Genomic DNA, 18,301 nt, shown 5'->3' with positions numbered 1-18,301 from the left:
TACACGTTATTCTATGGCTACTAAAGGCAAACCCATGTTTTACTAATAATTAAAGCCGAATTTTAGATGTTCTTTTTGTTGTTGTTGCCATAAACTTGCTAGCTAGAAACAAAGTGTGAGACTTGTCTGACTGAACCACGCAGAGCTAGCTCGTGTGCCCCTCAACATGTAATACAGTCCTCAATCCATGATATTAGGGCATGCCGCTTTTTCTTAATGTGCTCGTTGTGTGGTGGCCCTTATCATCAACCAGGCGATTTGAAAGGCGATGTCAACTTTTCCCACCACATTAATAGCTTTAGCTAAACTTGCCGTTAGCCAGTCCTTCCGTTGAAACTAAGAAACAAAAAACTCACAATTTTGTCGGTCGTCCCCTTGTATTATCTTTCGTACGATGTCTTCCCGCCTCATCACTTCCACTCTTTCCCTCAAAAAACAATGGAGAAAATATTGAAAAGATATGCATCCAGACAGTAAATAACCAAACTTTCCTAACGGTTCTCAAAGTAACGTAACTTTGGCGCCTCGTTTACGTTTCTACTTTCTACTCTGTACGTCTGCTGTCATTGGTCAAAGTTAGTAACTCACGGGGTATAATTTATATACCTAATATACGTATAGGCTACTATATACATTATTATTATTTTATTTATAAATAAATATTTTAATTTTTCAGTTCCTTGGCTTATATTATTTATTATTTATTAATTTTATTCTTTTCAGAAGGCCTTTGCTCGGACCGTCGCCGTGGTGACGTGTGACGTATGTAAGTGCGTAGTGACGGTTGGCCGTCGACAGTTTTCCCTCCTCACCGACGAAGCTCTTCGGCTACAGCCGATGTTTCGCTAAACACATTTAAATCTCTGAACTCTTTGGACTCCGTCGCTTTAACAGGAGGGCGGGCGGTGAACAAGGCGAACATCTTCAGCATTGTGGTTTAAGGTAAACATTCAAACTAACGGCTATTCTTTGTGCGTCTTGCTTTTGTTTTGCTAACGTGCTAAGTAGTTAGCTGTAGAGCTAGCAGGCTAACATTAGCTTCACGCATGTTACGTAACACCACACATAATTGATAGTTTTACTTGACGTATGAACTGATTTAATGTAGAAACGTATTACACATCAGTAAGGGGTGGTTGACTGGTTTGTAGCTGTGTTTGTTGTTTCACAAAGCTAGTTTGTTGTTAGCTGACGCGGAAGCTATGCTATGCGCATGTCTGTTAGCTGACGCCTCGTGCCTGAGTTTCGGGCTCTAACTGGTCTATTCTGGCAGGTGAGTGACGGGACTTTGTTTCCAACTTAGTTTGAACTCCCCGCTGTTGCATTAGCGGCCGTTAGTGTGTGCAAATTAACGGATTAACGGGCACAATTAACGGCTCAGAGCGGTTAGCTGCACGTGGAGCTGGTCGGTGAGTGACAGCGTTGCCAGAGAAACAAGCAACCGAACCAGGCCTATTAAAACAAGCTCAAAAGAGACAACCTATGTATATTCATCAGCCACTACTCTCTCTCCTCTTCCTCACACTATCATAACTTATATTTATCAGGCTGATATTCAACTATTTAGGCCTTAGAATGCAGGTTGTTACACCAGAGAGGATGACTTTTTGTATGGATGGAAATTACAATAGAGTGAATATAAATGTATTGTATGTTGAGAATGAACCTGGCAATAAAACCCTTTTGATTCTTACTCCGTATATTTCTGTTACTTTTAGTATATGAAGTAAATTGTGTCTATAATGTGTGGTAAGAGGAGTGACCATGGCCATCTGTTGTGTATCTTAGTTGCAGAAATATTATAAAAATATTCATGTTCAAATCAGTAATCCAGAGAATGTTTTCTCACACACACACACACACACACGGGGTTTCCCTTTTGAATTGGTACATACAATTAGGTCTGGGCGATTTGATCTCAAATCAATATCACAATTAGTTAAAAAAAAATAAATAAAAAAGTAGAATTTTTGAAGACAGAATATAACAGCGGAGTCACTATACTCGTGCATCTACTTATTATTATTATTATTATTATTATTATTATTATTATTATTATTATTATTCAGTTATTTTTATTCTCATTTTCTTTTGAGAACTTCCAAGAAACACAAACACAAACAATTTTCCCACAACATTCAAAACACCGCCCCCCCCTACCCTGGAGACCGGAATGAATACACAGAGATAAAGTATGTTATGCATGTGCAGCTTTTTAAACGGTAAATTAATTGTATATGTTTTTGTTTTTTCTCCGAACAGAAAACGTATGCGGTCCTGCTAGCAGGCCAAGATGTTCAACAAATCATTCGGGACTCCGTTTGGAGGAGGAGGGACGGGGGCATTCGGCACCACCTCTACCTTCGGACAGCCAAGTAAGTTGTTCAGATGACAATCCCTGCGTTCCGAATCGCATACTCTTTATTTTATCTATTCTTCATACTACATCTGACCATAAAAAGAATGTAGTTAGGTTGCAGTTTTGGCCATAATTTAACTTATTTATTTCATCCTAACATGGCTCCTTGATCTTGCCTCTTGCTTTTATATCTGTCTCATCCCCTTTATTTTCATATGTATGCTCCGTCGATGTGACGTCACTTCAGGTGCGCACTGGATTGTGGGTCAGAATCGCCCAAATAGGATGCACTTTTCAACACTAAAAATCTCGGCCGGATGTAGTACACATCCGGGTATTTCTAACCATCCTAAATCTGGCCACAAGAATTGGGACATCCTAAATCATTTTTCTGCCAAACTAAATAGTAGATAGTATGGCCTGTCGCCTGTCTCTGGAGTTCACTACCATGATCATCAGAAGAAAAAAATTAGACTGTTTCAGAAATATTTAAAAGTTCCTCTTGCACCTTTTTAAAGTTATGATAGACTAAACATTCTCATAATCTTGATGTGTTGATTGAAATGTGGTTTTTAATCATCTCATCCTCACGTTAACTCTCTGTAAACACAGACGCAGCTTTCGGGGCGGCCGGAGGTTTCGGGACGTCTGCCTTCGGGACAACCAGCAATGCAGGAGGAGGACTGTTTGGTGCCACTCAAGCTAAACCTGGTTTGTCTCTTGAGCTCCTTTCTCTCTTCATCTTGATAGAAAAAGACACACGTTAGTATTAGTGAGGATGGGCACAAGTAGTTTATTCCAAGATGTAGGGACGGCATTAATTCCCGGAGGCTTGATTTTTAAAACATTTTAGAACACATCGGTCTGTAGGAATATAATGCATTCTCTGCACTGATGGTCTCGTTTGCTGTTGCATGTAATCTATGATCATCAGAGGAAAAATGAGACCAGTTCAGAAATATTTTAAAGTTCCTCTTAGCAACTTTTCTAAACACATTTATTAGACTTTAGACTTTATTGTCGCAAAGGGGAAATTATTCTTCACATCACAAGTACATTTATGGCCGCACGCCGACAGACAATAGACAGATGGACAACAAACACAACGAAATAACATGCAGACAGAATATATACACAGAGTGGCACTGGGTTGTTTTATCTTGGCCTTGTGTTTAGTGCTGCTGTGGATTATGTTCTATTATATCCCAAATGTACATTGCTGTTACATGTAATCTATGATCATCAGAGGAAAAATGAGACCAGTTCAGAAATATTTAAAAGTTCCTCTTAGCACCTTTTTTTAGACACATTAATTATATCCCAAATGTACCAATCTAATTAAAGGACAGATGTGTGAATGACCTCAGCTCTCGTCCCCACAGGAGGCCTGTTTGGCTCCAGCACGTTCAGCCAGCCGGCGGCCTCCACCACCACGGGAGGCTTTGGGTTTGGGGCTGCGGGCGGAACCACCACCAGCCTGTTTGGAAGCACAGCCACGGGGGCGACCGGAGGGCTGTTCTCTGCCCAGAACAATGCCTTCGCTGCCAACAAGCCCACCTCGTTCGGAAGTGAGAACACACCTTAAACACAGACGCACACACAAACAAGCACTGACAGACGCGCACACACCCTCACGTGCACACCCTCATACACATGCACACACAAACACACTCTCTCACTCGCATACACACACACACTCACTCACTCACACACAAACACATGCACTCACACACGAACACATGCACTCACTCACTCACTCACTCACTCACTCACTCACTCACTCACTCACTCACTCACTCACACATGCACACACAGACGCACACTCAGACACACACACACACAGTGTTTGTTCACACCTTATATTCAAAAACGACAACTTGTGTCAAACTCCTAAGGAATCTTAAAACAGCTGACTGTCAAGTTTGGGCTTACGCTTCTTTCCCTAAAGGTTGAGTCAGCGATTCTGGAGAATGCGTTTTGTCAAAATCAGTTAATATTTCCTTTTGATCCCGGAACCTGTCTGTTCTGTGTGTATGTGTGCGCTTAAAACAAAATCTGGTGTTAATACACAGCCTAGGCTCTGTAAACTGGTATGTAAACAAAACGGAAATATAGTGGATCATGAGGAGATATTCACTTATTTTGACAAAAAGGGATTTCGTCAACAAGCGTTCTCCAGAACCCCTGACTGACTTAACAATGTTTAGTGAAAAAGTGCCTGTGATGTTGAATGCCTCCAGCTGTGTGTGTGTGTCCAAGCCCAACTGCTCAGTCGCGCTGCTGTCACTTTGTTGTTTATCTAATGAACGTCACGTGACGGTCCTGAAGAAGTCACAACTCAACTCACCTCGTGTCCTCCAGGCTTCGGCACCAGCACCAGCGCCGGGGGGGGCGGCGGCCTCTTCGGGGCCACGCAAACCGCCTCCAACCCGTTTGGAGGAGGAGCCACGTCACTGTTTGGGGGCGCGGCCGGCTTCACTGCAGCCAATCAACAGCCAGGAACCGTCGTCAAGTTCAACGTGAGTAGTTCAGGGAACGTAGGAGAGGAGCACATTGGTGTTTTTCCTTATTCCATCCATACTACACACTGTTTCCTGATTAGTAAGTTCAACACAAGTACTTTAAAAAAATATATATATGATTTAGCTGCTATTGTAAAGCGTCTTTGAGCATTTGGAAAAGTGCTATATAAATGTGATGTATTATAACTTCAGGGGACTTAGGAGAAGCACACTAGTGTTTTCCTTATTCCATATTATACATCAAAATCAAAGTCAGATTTATTTATGGAGCAAACATGAACATCTAACATCATTAAAACTGATTCAGGTGAGAAACGGTTACAGGGACGTGCCTTTTGAAAATGTTTTTTCAACATAAAACTCAAAAGTATTTTTATGTTTTGGCCGTTCGTTTACATGACAACTGCATTTTTGGGAGACTGAAAACCGGGTTCTAGAGTGATATCTTTAGAATACACAACTCCAGCGTTGCCGTGTAACTAGCAACTAGAGTTAAAAGACAACATTAACAGATAAATGGATTACCAGGCTGAGCTATGATCCCCTCTTGCATGCGTGTGGTGTGGGAGGGGATATGGGAAAAGACTCATTTCAATGAATGACCTAGTGTGAGTTGCCTTGTGTGAACCTACTTGTGTTGAATACCAATAAAGTTAACTTTAAACCCCAAATAACTGATGGTATTATAGAATTGGTCTTAAATTGAATCCAAGCTGCATTAAAAAAAAGTCTTGTATCTAATCTACATTTTCCTTTTGTTTGTTTACTGTTGTGCTCCGATGTAAAGTGCTTTGAGTGTGAGAAAAGCGCTATATAAATTAGATATATTATTATTATTAATTTGACTTAACCTGAAGGAACCCCACGTCATACCTTTTTTGTTTCTTTGTGAAGTTTAATCGCCAGTTTGACAGATGAAAAAATCTAAAGTATGTTCTGTGACCAGTGAGTGTGTAGTATGTAGTTCTGTTCTTATATTTTAAATTAACAAAAACAGCTGTTGAACGAGTCTGCCAAAAAAAATTAAGTATTTTTGTTCTTCCTGAGACCAGAGTTTGTTTGTTCATAAATATCACACATTTTAAGATCATTTTCCCTTTTCTTCCTTCAGGCTCCGACAGGCAGTGACACGATGGTGAAAGCCGGCGTGACCACGAGCATCAACACCAAACACCAGTGTATCACAGCCATGAAGGAATATGAGAACAAATCACTGGAGGTGAGAATCAGAGACTTTCTGTTAACCAATAACCTTTTTTTTTTCTTCTTCTTTTTCTCGTCTTTTTTTTTACTTTTATTTTAGTGGTATTTCAGTTTTTTACATACGGACAAAAAAACAGAATAAGTAAACACATACAATACATACACTCCCCTCTCTCCCCTCCCCCTCCCCCCTCTCCCCTCTCCCCTCTCCCCTCCCCCTCCCCCCTCCCTCACATAAACAGACAAGAAATACAAAAAAAAAAAAGTGAGATAAATAACTAAGACAAAAATGATTAAGAAAATAAGCTATAAATACACAAGAAACAAAACTGGGGCAAACCTCACACATTTTGGTTCCCCATGTGCTGCAGCACTGGGCATTTTCTCGTCTTTTAAATGCAATTTAAAGCATTTTGAATGGCCTTGTGTCTCAATTATGAAATAAACTCGCCTTGCCTAAAGTTAACCGCTACACTACGAGCGCCCCCATAACATCCAACCTGTTGTTGAATGAATCCACCTTTTAACTTTAACATGTTTTCGATCAGTAGCTGTTGTGAATTGATGTCCAGCCTCTTGGTGAATCTGCTCTCATTAGTTGTACTAGTGTAATACATTTCATTTAAAGGCGACTTTCATGGCTCTCAATGACACCGTACATTCAACACAGATATACAGTCAAAAGCCACAAGAAACAATAGACATAGAAAACAGTTCATCTTCAAAATAAATATTACTAGCTACGGTGGACCCCTTTGTTTACGTGCCATTTTACAGAGCCTAGGCTGTGTATTAACAGCAGATTTGAATCCACCTTTAACTTGAACATGTTTTCAATCAGTTGCTGTTGTGAATAGTACTACTGTAGTGCTTACGAGATTCTTGTTGTTCTGAGTTTGTACCTTCATGGTTGAATGCACTTAATGGAAGTCGCTTTGGATTAAATAGCTAAATAAAATGTAATATAATGTGACTTGATGTCCAGCCTGTAGTTGAATGTGTCCTCACTAGTGTTGTTGTTTCCCCCCTGTAGGAGTTGAGGTTTGAGGACTACACGGCGGGCAGGAAGGGGCCGACCAACCCGATGGCCGCGGGCACAGCCAGTCTGTTCGGCCCGACCACGGCCACGTCCAGCGCCGCCACGGGGCTGTTTGGAGCCGCCGCACCCGCCAACACCGGCTTCTCCTTCGGACAGCAGAAGCAACAGAGCACCTTCGGAGCAGGTCAGCCATTAGAATTATTTACACACAAGTCTATCTACATCTGTCTATCCGGCTGTCTGTCTATCCGGCTGTCTGTCTGTCTGTCTGTCTGTCACCACAGTTATTCACACACAAGTATGACACCCTCTGCCCTAAGACTCTTAGCTCCACTGTGAAAAAACTTGCAACAAAAATCTGTCTGTCTGTCTATGTTTACATGTTTCACTTTTTTTGCATTGGCCTTTAACTCGAGTTGAGACTTGGACACTCCTACCTTTTTTCTTTTCCATATATCTCATGTGTTGTTTTGTATTTATTTTTTTACCACACTTTGGTCAATGAATTTCACATTTAACATGTGTCGTGTGTGTGTGTGTGTGTGTGTGTGTATTAACAACAGATTGTATTTCCCAGCGCACACACACTACAGACAGATAGCAGATCATGAGGAGATATTCACTGATTTTGATAAAAAGTGATTTTGATAAAAAGCGTTCTCCAGAATCACTGTCTACACCTTTTTAAATTTAACCATGTTTTTTAAGTATCACCAGCATGTTAACACAATTCAACTTTTTGCATTGGCCTTTAACACAAGTTGAGAATTTGACACTCCTACCTCCAAAAAAATAAAATAAAAAATGTATCATATATTTTATGTTGTTTTGTATTGAATTTTGCACAGCACTTTTGTCAATGACTGTGACTTTAACATGTGTTATCTGTCTCTCTCTCTAGCTCCAGCGGCGGCGGGCTTCGGTGCGGCGGCCGGCGGTCTGTTTGGAGCTCAGACGCCTCAGCAGCAGCAGCAGCAACAACAGCAGCAGCAGCTTCAGCAGCAGCAGCAGCAACAACAGGCCTCCAGTCTGTTCAAACCGTTTGGAGCCGCCACCACCACGCAGAGCACCGGCTTCTCCTTCGGGGCGGCTAACACCATGGGACAGGCCAACACCGGCACCATGGTGAGAATCATGGCGCCGATTTACTCACTGAGACGCCCACTAGTGGCCGTAAATGTAGTTGCAGGAACTTCTGGGCCAGAGATGGGAACTTAAAAGACAATAAATAAGATTTTAATGTGTCAGTTTACATCTTTAAGTGAATAAAAATAGTTCAAGGTTTTCAATTATTATTTTTTTAGCATTTTAAATTCAGGTGCGAAGGATTTTAGTTGTTCTCTTTCTGTCAGTAAAAGATCGTCATTGCTAAACTAAGATTTGCCTTTTAAAAAAACATGATTATGTTTTTATTTCCGTTATTTGTCAAGTTTTCTTCAACAAACAAACAAATTGATTTTATATACATGTGAGAACTGATGAGGCATCCAGTAATATCAGAGTTCACTTTTACCTTTACAATCCATGTCAAGCTTCATGCAGACGAATAAAACACGAGTTTGACCCTGTAGGAGTAGAAATTACGCAGGGAAAAAACTGCCTGCGGTCACTTTGTAGCAATAATAGAAAATCCAATTAATTGTGATTAACTATGGACATTCAGTGATAAATGAGGATTTTAAAATTAATTTGTTCGACAGCCCAAATAAAGACATGAGTTTGACTCGGAAAATAAGAAAACACAGAACTAAGATAGAAAACAGACTCATCCTGTTGTAGCAGTGTATTGGGGCGACTGTGTCTCAGGTGGTAGAGCGGGTCGCCTGATGATCAAAGGGTTGGATGTTCGATTCCCGCCCTGCCACTTGTGTCATAGTTGTTGTGTCCTTGGGCAAGACACTTCACCCACCTTGCCTCGTGTGAATGTCGATAGTAAGCCTGCTATTGGTGTATGAATGTGTGTGTGAATGGTAACGTGGGAATGGGAACAGGTCTCCCTTGAAAAAGAGTCTCCGGTCTCAATGGGATTTACCTGTATAAATAAAGGTTAAAAAAAAAAAAAAAAAAAAATTAAAGCACTAATGTTCTTCTTCCTGTGTTGTGACTCAGGGCTTGTTTGGGCAGCCGGCAGCAGCTCAGCCCACCGGCTTGTTTGGAGCGACTCAGACGAGCACGGCCGCCGGCTTCGGCACAGCGACGGGGCTGTTCGGTCAACCCAACGCCGGGTTTGGACAGGTCGGCACACAGGTAGGAAAGCACTGGGGGGGGGGGGGGGGTTTGAATGGGAAAAATTCACAATGACTCAGTTTGTTTACATATATAACACAGATCTTCTTGTGAAGGATTCATTTTAAGTTTAACTTTATTGTTACTTTTATTGTTTGGGTCATAATTGCATAATCCAGTTTTGATTCAATGCAGTACATTTAGTTTTTGGGGCATTTGGTGATGGGAGCAGATTTTATCCTTTCTTGTTTTTGGTTTTTTTGACTAACCATTAACTCTTGTTCGTACAAATGACTCTATTATGTTTGAGTGACATCTTAAGAATGTTTTTTTTTATTAGCATGAGTAGTGAGTCTGTAGTTTTAACGTCTCTTTTTTGTATATTTGGTGTTTCTCAGCAGAGTTTATTCGGTAATAAGACGGCCGGGTTTGGAACCACGACCACCAGCGCTCCCTCCTTCGGTACCGGTACTGGTCTGTTTGGAAACAAACCGGCGCTCACACTGGGGACCGGAACCAACACTTCCACCTTTGGTAAGTCCGACCAACATTCAAACACCACTCGATACTTTGACTTGACTTTTTACGCATTTTGGACATTCTATGCACTTTCCTGACCTTAGGTGTAGATGCTTGTGTCTTTTATGTCTTTTTTTTAAGGATACAGGAATTTTCCCACGTGCATAAACAAAGTATCGAGCTATTTAGAAAAGATACATTTTATTTTACTAATCCCTCAACCGATTAGAATTTAAAGCACCTTCAGACTGGAGGAATATCCCAGAGACACATAAGAACAATTAAAGCTGGGGTATATGATTTTTGATTGGTCAAAGTTAACATGACCAATCAGAGCGAGGCTCTAATTCTCTGTTCTTATTGGCTGTTGGGACTGTCCATTCACTTTGGCACAACGCTGTTGTTGATCGTGTCAGGGAGGGACCAAAGAGAACAAGTGGAGCGGTTGAGGTATTTGGATTCGAATCTCTATCCCAACTGCCACTTTCTCCCCAAATCATATACCCCAGCTTTAACTAATTACATATATTTAAAAACTCGGATGGATTAAGTCAAGGGTCTTATCCGTTAATACCTTCAAAATAAATTTATAAAATCAATAGTAACGGCCCTGTAATACGTTGTTTTTCTTTTAATTCTTAGGTTTTGGGGCGAATCCTGCAGCAGGGAGTCTGTTTGGGAACAAGCCTGCGACCGGAGGACTAGGCACGGGACTGGGCACCAGCTTTGGGACAGGTAACCACGGGCAACACGGTTTCACCATGGGGGCCACAGTGCAATTCCATTATAGTGGACAATATTACAGTATTTTAACTATTGGACCGTTTGAATATTCGTTAGTTTCCGCACTGCACACTTTACATGTGTCCATATAAGTCCCAGAGTGGTGAACATATGCACTTGATGCCTAGTGAATTAAACACATTCAATTCCTGTTAAAACTAGACACTGGTTTAGTGATGCAAAGATGAAAGCATCCCATGTTTTCATCTTTTTGTATTATGTGTTCAGAGTAGTAATTGTTTTATTACACAATCACCATCCTCGTCTTGTGTGTGGCAGTTGGCGCAGGAACCACGTCTCTGTTTGGGACTCAGAACAAAATGGGAACGACTCTGGGAGCGATGGGCGGGTTCGGAGTGGGCGGGTTCAACAGTGGAGCCAGCACAATGGGCTTTGGAACAGCTCAGCAGCCTGTTGGTAAGTGTGTGTCTGTCTGTCTGTCTGTCTGTCTGTCTATGTGTGTGTGTGTGTGTGTGTCTGTCTGTCTGTGGGTCTGTCTGACTCTGTGTCTATGTGTTAAATGAATAAAAAAATATATATATAATAAATACATAAACATACCATGCATTAACATACAGCATTATATTAAGATAATTACACGATAAGTGACTGTGTATAAAGTTGCAAAATAAAATACAACCAGTTACATACATGCGTATACGTGCACCCATAATTACTTATCCATATGCACACACCTACCCATATATGTACATAAACACGCAAACTAATAAAGATGGTGGTTGCAAAGTATGTTTTAACTCCAAGCGAAAACAGGAGTGAGACGCATGTTGTCACTATGATGTCATGGTGAATTTGATTGTTTAATTTTGAATGTTTCCCGTCCTCAGCCCTGACGGACCCGAGTGCAGCAGCGGCGCAGCAGGCGGTGCTCCAGCAGCAGCTCAGTGTTCTGGCTTATTCCCCGTACGGAGACTCTCCGCTCTTCAGGAACCAGCTCTCTGACCCCAAGAAGAAAGAGGAGGTGAGGGAGGTCAAGGGGTTATTCAAGATTACACACGGTTTTTATTTAATCAATTCAATTCAAACAACTTTATTAATGATACCTGTGTTGTGATGAAATTATTCTCAGTACATTACACAAACCAACAACCTTAGAAATCTACATTAAAAAAACACGTAAACAGTGAGTCTCTGTAGATCGATAGTTGAATGGGTTAGTCAGCGATATGGAAGAATTGCGATGCAGGCAAGTTTTTCAATCAGATTTTTGTATTAAAAAAAGTTTTGAGACACACAACAGTAATATCATTTTTTCTTTTCTTTTTTTTTTCTTTTTTTAGACCAAATTTATAGACTTTAAAAACATGTAAAGAAAGATATTATATACTTAGGTTATTGGCCGTATTACCAAAACATTTCAAACATCCAATCACAACGTCTTGTGTTCTCTGACAGCGCCTGAAACCGACCAATCCCACGGCTCAGAAGGCTTTGACCACGCCCACCCACTACAAGCTGACACCCCGGCCCGCGACCCGCGTCCGCCCCAAAGCGCTGTCCTCGTCCGGAGCCTCAAAGTCTCAGCTGTTTGACGGCCTGGACGATGACGAGCCCTCGCTCACCAACGGAGCCTTCATACCAAGGTACACATCGGGGTTTAAAGATATGGGTCTTAAAATATACAACTGATACACTACAACTACAGTGTGTGTGTGTGTGTGTGTGTGTGTGTGTGTGTGTGTGTGTGAACTATCTAAATAGCTTAGGTTCTGTAAAGGGGCATGTTATTTATATTGCTAGCTATGGAGGGCCCTTTGTTTGAGCCTTCACACCAAGGTACACATCTAGGTTTTTTTTTTTTTCATATGTATTTTTATTGGAAAACAACAACATCAACCATCAACCAATACCACAATTGCTAACATGCAAATAAACAAATAAAAACCCTCCCATTAACGGACGGAATAAATAAAAGGTGACGATAACTTAAATACAATCAGGTAACACAGATAATGTCTTGATGCTTCTCACACAATATCAATATTATGACACTTTGGTAGCGAGTGAATTGATATAGGCAAGCACAGAGTCCCATGTCCTAACACATCTGGTTTTAAATATGGAGTCAGTGATTCTGTCTGTACTGTGTGTGTGTGTGTGTGTTTGTCCTGTAAAAAAATTGTGTTAATAAACAGCCTAGGCTCTCTTTTTTTCAGTGAACACAGTACAGACAGGTAGTGGATTGTGAGGAGATATTCACTGATTTTGACAACAATATTCCAGAATGGCTGACTACACTTTTATATTATTTGGAACAGACTACACTCATTTTGAATAAATATAAACTAAAATAAACCACTAATATTACGTCTGTGTGTTTGTGGAACAGGAAAAGCATCAAGAAGCTGGTGCTGAAGAACCTGAACAGCAGCCAGTACAACAGTCCGCTGAGCAAAGAGGCCGACGACCTCGCCTCGCCGTCAGAGTACCCACTCAACGGACACAGGTCAGGATACAGATGACTGCATATTGCATATTGATTCAAGATGGTTTTATTGTCACATGCACATTAACAATTACAGATCAGTCGCTGGCAATGAAATGCTTTAGTCTTGGGCTCCTTCAAAAAAAACAATATTAAGAATTAAGTGTATAAGAGGAACACAAGGAGAGCAGAGACCTAAATACAAAACTAAATAAATGTAAAATGTAAACAGTGTTTATCCACATGTCGACTGGTATAAAGCGGCATATTGCACAACAGGGCTCAACGCTAAGGTTTTTTTTTCACTTGCCCGGGCGCCTAGCAGACGAGAATCAATATTGCACACAACTTGTAAATCCGCACTTATTTTAGCTTTTGCCATTTCCAGTTTTGTTCTCACAACTCTCTCCTGTGGTGTTTGATGTGATACGTTATCGCCACCTACTGGCCGGCCATCATTACATCAATGTTTTCCTTTTTTATTCTCTTTCATTGTATTACCAGGAGAGAATTTGGGGAAGATTTAAAAGGGAGCAAACATTGGACACAGCCTTTTATAAATATTTTGTTTTTGTAAGAGAAAGAGAACTTACGCACAACTGAAAAACTTAACACAAAAAAACAAAAGACTAAAATAAACTGCTCACATAGCGTACTCTACTTTACTCTACAGGTTTCTAAGGACTTCCAATTACATAAACTAGAGGCAAATGTTAAGCAAAAAATAGAAAGTCAACGAGGTGTCATGTAGGTCCCTTCAGTACTGGTATTATTTACAAGAATTGGGCCGCCATCATTTACAGGATTTCAATGTTATCACTTTTAGGAATATTGTTGATAGTCAGCCCTGAGGAGGAAACAATGTAAAGCATTATTACAAATACATTGTTTTGTTTTATACAATGTGTGCAAAACAATGTAAAGCGCTTTGAGTCTGTGAAAACCAGGGAAAAGAGCTTTATAAGTGGAGTCTATTAACCATTTCCGTTGTTACCATCCACTGTTGTCAGCCCCGAGGATGACATACTAGTGTGTTTTATTTATGATCTATGTTTTATAGTTTGGTTTTCAATGAAGGAAAGAAATGTTCCAAGGATGTTTGTAGGCTAGGAGTTACAGTTCTAAGGAAGATAAACATTGCAATGAGTTTTATAATGTGTTTCCCTGTTGTCAGCCCTGAGGAGGAAACTGTGTACAAAACAATGTAAAGCGCTTTGAGTCTGTTTTAAAAAAAAAAAAAAAGGAAAAGGGGTATATAAATGGTAAATGGACTTGACTTATATAGCGCTTTCTAGCCGATTTTTTCAGCCCCAAAGCGCTTTACATATCTTACCACATTCACCCATTCATACACACACTCATACACCGATGGTAGAAGCTGCCATGCAAGGCGCTCTCTGAACCATCGGGAGCAATTTGGGGTTCAGGGTCTTGCTCAGGGACACTTGGACATGTGGCGGGGAGACGGGGGATTGAACCTCCGACCCTGCACTCCAGAGGCGATCTCCCTACCTACTTCGCCACTGCCGCCCCATATAAGTCCATTTACCAGTTCCGTTGTTACCATCCAACCCTAAAATAAAATCTCTCCCTGTTGTCAGCCATGAGGAGGAGGACGAGGACATGTTAGCCGGTCCGAGCAGCAGAACGGAGGACGACCCGGAGGTGACTGAGTTCTACGTGAACCCGATCGCTAAGCCCATCGCCCAGGGACGCACGCACGCCAGCCAGCTGCAGGACACCATCTCTGACCTCAACATGCACAAGGCAGCCAGCAACGGGCTGGAGGTATGGGGATTTTTTGATTTTTGATTTAGTTTATTTCAGACATCCACATACAAAACAAAATGAAAAGCATGGAAATACAATAAATATGCCTGAAAAGGAGCAGGAAGAAGTATACACTTATTTAATCCTACCCCTTTCCTTAAAAAAATTAAAAATCAAAATATTTATTAAATAAAAAATAAAAAAATAAATAAAACAAAAACAACAATTATATTCGCTTCTCTTATCTATATTCTCTGTACTATTGGCGATACTATATTTGCCAATTACATACAACTTAATATACTATAAATTTTTTATATTTTATATATTTATATAATGCATATATCTATATTTATATTTATAAACAATCAATATATCCATATATACATACATATCTATACAATCAGTATATATATATATATATATATCCATATAATTATAATTACCCTCTTACTTCACACCCTCATCCCTGTACCTTATGAAAATCATTGCTTTGAACCTTAGGACGCGGGATAGGACGCTTACTTTATACTTTTTATTTTTATTAATTGGAAAATAAAATACATTTATTGACATGCTCTTGTGAACTACTTCAGCATGCTGCAATAGCTTTGTCACAAAGTATAATGGACTCCCATGTACGTTTATTAGCATGACATCTACTGTATGTTTTGTATTAATGTTTATTTATGTTGATACCCAGACAAAAGGCATTAAGAAAAACTACATAAAAATAGCATTCTTTGCACTGATGGTCTCGTTTGCTGTTACATGTAATTCATGATCATCAGAGGAAAAATGAGACTGTTTCAGAAATATTCAAAAGTTCCTCGTATTACCTTTTTAATGTTTGTTTCAGAGTTGAGATATGAAAATATCTTGTTGATAGTAATAACTATAATAAATTGTGTTTGTTAGCCTTATGTATGAAGGAATAAATGCCATGCAGATCACACCGTTTAATTTGTTGATTGTTTAGTAGATTATATCAAATCTATTTTTCTGTCAATAGATACACACATGCCAAAAAAATCTTAAGACGTAGTAGATAGATAGATAGATTGTACAGACTGACATAAGTAGAAAAGTTACAGACTGAATGAAGATTCCAGACACACACAGAGAGACACACTGTGGGTAAAGGCAGAAAGAGGGTGTGTATTTTCAGGTTGTAACTTTATTGTAAATGTCCCTGATTGTAACATATATTATTGTTATTCAGCTGAGCAGTGATGACGTGTCGGCGTCTCTGTGTGAAGAATCTCTTCAGGAGGAAAGAGAAGACGAACAGCTGGAGACGGAACAGCCTCCTCACCCCGCAGGTTAGACACTACACACTGAGCATTCTGCCTGGGAAACCATCTGTCTGTCTGGCTGGCTTACTGTCTGTCTGTCTGTCTGTCTGTCTGCCTGTCTCTGTCTGTCAGCTTTCCATCCATAATTTTATTTATTTATCTTAGTAATTATTAACTTGTTTTTAAATATTTCAATAATTTTTTTTATTGTTTTTTATATATATATAGTTTTATAATTAACTAATATAATCAATTTAAATTAAAAAATATTTAATTTTAATTTTTTTTCAAAAATGTATAATTATTTATTTAAATAATTTTAAAGGCAATTATCAATTACATTTTATTTTTTATTTTTTTTATTAATTTTAATAATGTATTTCTATATTGTTTGTTGTGTTCCAGGCATTGTTCTGAACCGAGTGGGCTACTACACCATCCCTTCTCTGGATGATCTGTGTGAGATGGTCGACGACAACGGGGAGTGTGTGGTCGAAAACTTCACCGTCGGCAGGAAAGGTAACGCTCGCTCGCTGCTAGTTTTAATTTTTTTTTTAATTTTATTAAATGAAAAAGAAAAATGTTAACATGCTCTTTTGAAATAGTCTCGGTCCTCTTCACAGCAGACCCGGGTTAGAATCCAGCCCGGGTCGTTCTCTGCATGTCATTCCCCTCTCTGACACATTTCATCTCTGTCTCTCCACACTGTCTAATAAAAAGTAAAAAATTGATTGGACGGCTGTGTCACTGCTATTCTCTGATTGGTTCCCAGGCTATGGCTCCATCTTCTTCCCCGGTGAGGTGAACGTGACGGGTTTGACCCTCGATGAGATTGTTCATTTCAGACGCAAAGAGGTGATCGTTTACCCCGACGACAAGAACAAGCCTCCGCAGGGAGAAGGGCTGAACAGGTGAGGAAGGGAGACAGAGAGAGGGAGAGGGAATGGTTTAAAACACACATCCTGTCCTGAGCTCATACTGATTCCTCTGTGTGTCTGTGTCTGTCTGTCTGTCTGTGTATTATTCTGTGTGTTTGTGTATCTTTCTCTGTGTGTGTGTGTGTGTGTGTGTGTGTGTGTGTGTGTATTTCTCTCTCTCTGTCTGCCTGTCTGTCTCCCTCTCTCTCTCTGTCTCTCTGCCTGTCTGTCTCCCTCTCTCTCTGTGTGTGTGTCTCTCTCTCTCTGTCTCTCTGTCTGTCTGTCTCCCTCTCTCTCTCTCTCTGTCTGTCCCTCTCTCTGTCTGTATGTCTGTCTCCCTCTGTCCCTCTCTCTGTCTCTGTCTGTCCCTCTGCCTGTCTCTCCCTCTCTCTGTCTCTGTCCCTCTCTCTGTGTCTCTGTCCCTCTCCCTGTCTCTCTCTGTCTCTGTCTCTCTCTCTCTCTCTCTGTCTGTCCCTCTCTCTCTGTCTCTGTGTCTGTCTCTCTCTCTCTGTCTGTCCCTCTGTCTCTGCGTCTCTCTCTTTCTCTGTCTCTCTCTCTCCCTGTCTCCCTCTCTCTGTGTCTGTCTGTCTGTGTCTCTCTCTCCGTCTGTCCCTCTCTGTCTCTGCGTCTGTGTCTGTCTCTCTCTCTCTCTCTCTGTCTCTGCGTCTGTCTCTCTCTCTGTCCCTCTCCTTGTCTCTCTCTCTCTCTGTCTCTGTGTCTCTCCCTCTCTCCCCGTCTCCCTCTCTCTGTCTCTGCGTCTGCCCCCCAGGCGAGCTGAGGTGACTCTGGACGGTGTTTGGCCGAATGATAAAACCTCGTGCACTCAGATCCGCAGCCCGGAGCGCCTGACGGACATGAACTACGAGGGCCGGCTGGAGAAAGCTTCACGCAAACAGGGAGCAAAGTTCCTCGAGTACAGACCGGAGACCGGATCCTGGGTCTTTGAGGTAAGAAACTGAATATTAAAGGTGTATCAGACACATATTTCTCAGCTGTAACCAACTCTCTCTCTCTCTCTCTCTCTCTCTCTCTCTCTCTCTCTCTCTCTCTCTCTCTCTCTCTCTCTCCTCTCTCTCTCTCTCTCTCTCTCTCTCTCTCTCTCTCTCTCTCTCTCTCTCTCTCTCTCTCTCTCTCTCTCTCTCTCTCTCTCCCTCTCCCTCTCCCTCTCTCTCCATTGTTGAAGAGTTGGTTTTCGCACCATAAGTTTTTACTAAATAAATAA

The 18,301-nt window shown here is 40.8% G+C and overlaps 2 protein-coding genes across 8 annotated transcripts in view; one reads left to right on the top strand and one right to left on the bottom strand.

Moving 5' to 3' along the window:
• The window catches only part of LOC307260694 (uncharacterized protein), a 70,192-nt gene that overhangs the window by 22,433 nt on the left and 29,458 nt on the right, over nt 1–18,301 (bottom strand). The window lies entirely within an intron of this gene.
• Nucleotides 805–18,301, top strand: part of nup98 (nucleoporin 98 and 96 precursor) — a 36,283-nt gene continuing 18,786 nt past the window's right edge. For 2 of the 7 annotated variants that reach the window (XR_013845192.1, XM_080040963.1), the window contains exons 1-20: nt 805–942; nt 2,263–2,375; nt 2,972–3,070; nt 3,727–3,927; nt 4,688–4,878; nt 5,993–6,100; nt 7,118–7,307; nt 8,025–8,248; nt 9,233–9,370; nt 9,748–9,883; nt 10,511–10,603; nt 10,931–11,068; nt 11,500–11,633; nt 12,068–12,255; nt 13,002–13,118; nt 14,699–14,885; nt 16,090–16,189; nt 16,568–16,681; nt 16,935–17,073; nt 17,849–18,026. Coding sequence is in view for 6 of the 7 variants with exons in the window: in XM_080040963.1 (XP_079897089.1) it covers nt 2,294–2,375; nt 2,972–3,070; nt 3,727–3,927; nt 4,688–4,878; nt 5,993–6,100; nt 7,118–7,307; nt 8,025–8,248; nt 9,233–9,370; nt 9,748–9,883; nt 10,511–10,603; nt 10,931–11,068; nt 11,500–11,633; nt 12,068–12,255; nt 13,002–13,118; nt 14,699–14,885; nt 16,090–16,189; nt 16,568–16,681; nt 16,935–17,073; nt 17,849–18,026 (2,757 nt within the window). In the remaining variant the exon portion in view is untranslated. The remainder of the gene's footprint in view (nt 943–2,262; nt 2,376–2,971; nt 3,071–3,726; nt 3,928–4,687; nt 4,879–5,992; nt 6,101–7,117; nt 7,308–8,024; nt 8,249–9,232; nt 9,371–9,747; nt 9,884–10,510; nt 10,604–10,930; nt 11,069–11,499; nt 11,634–12,067; nt 12,256–13,001; nt 13,119–14,698; nt 14,886–16,089; nt 16,190–16,567; nt 16,682–16,934; nt 17,074–17,848; nt 18,027–18,301) is intronic. The other 5 variants (XM_080040968.1, XM_080040967.1, XM_080040965.1 and 2 more) reach the window with 5 other exon arrangements.

Source organism: Ammodytes marinus (assembly GCF_949987685.1).
Source record: "Ammodytes marinus genome assembly, chromosome: 14".
Lineage (NCBI taxonomy): Eukaryota > Metazoa > Chordata > Actinopteri > Uranoscopiformes > Ammodytidae > Ammodytes > Ammodytes marinus.
This window is presented reverse-complemented; position numbering and strand designations above follow the sequence as displayed.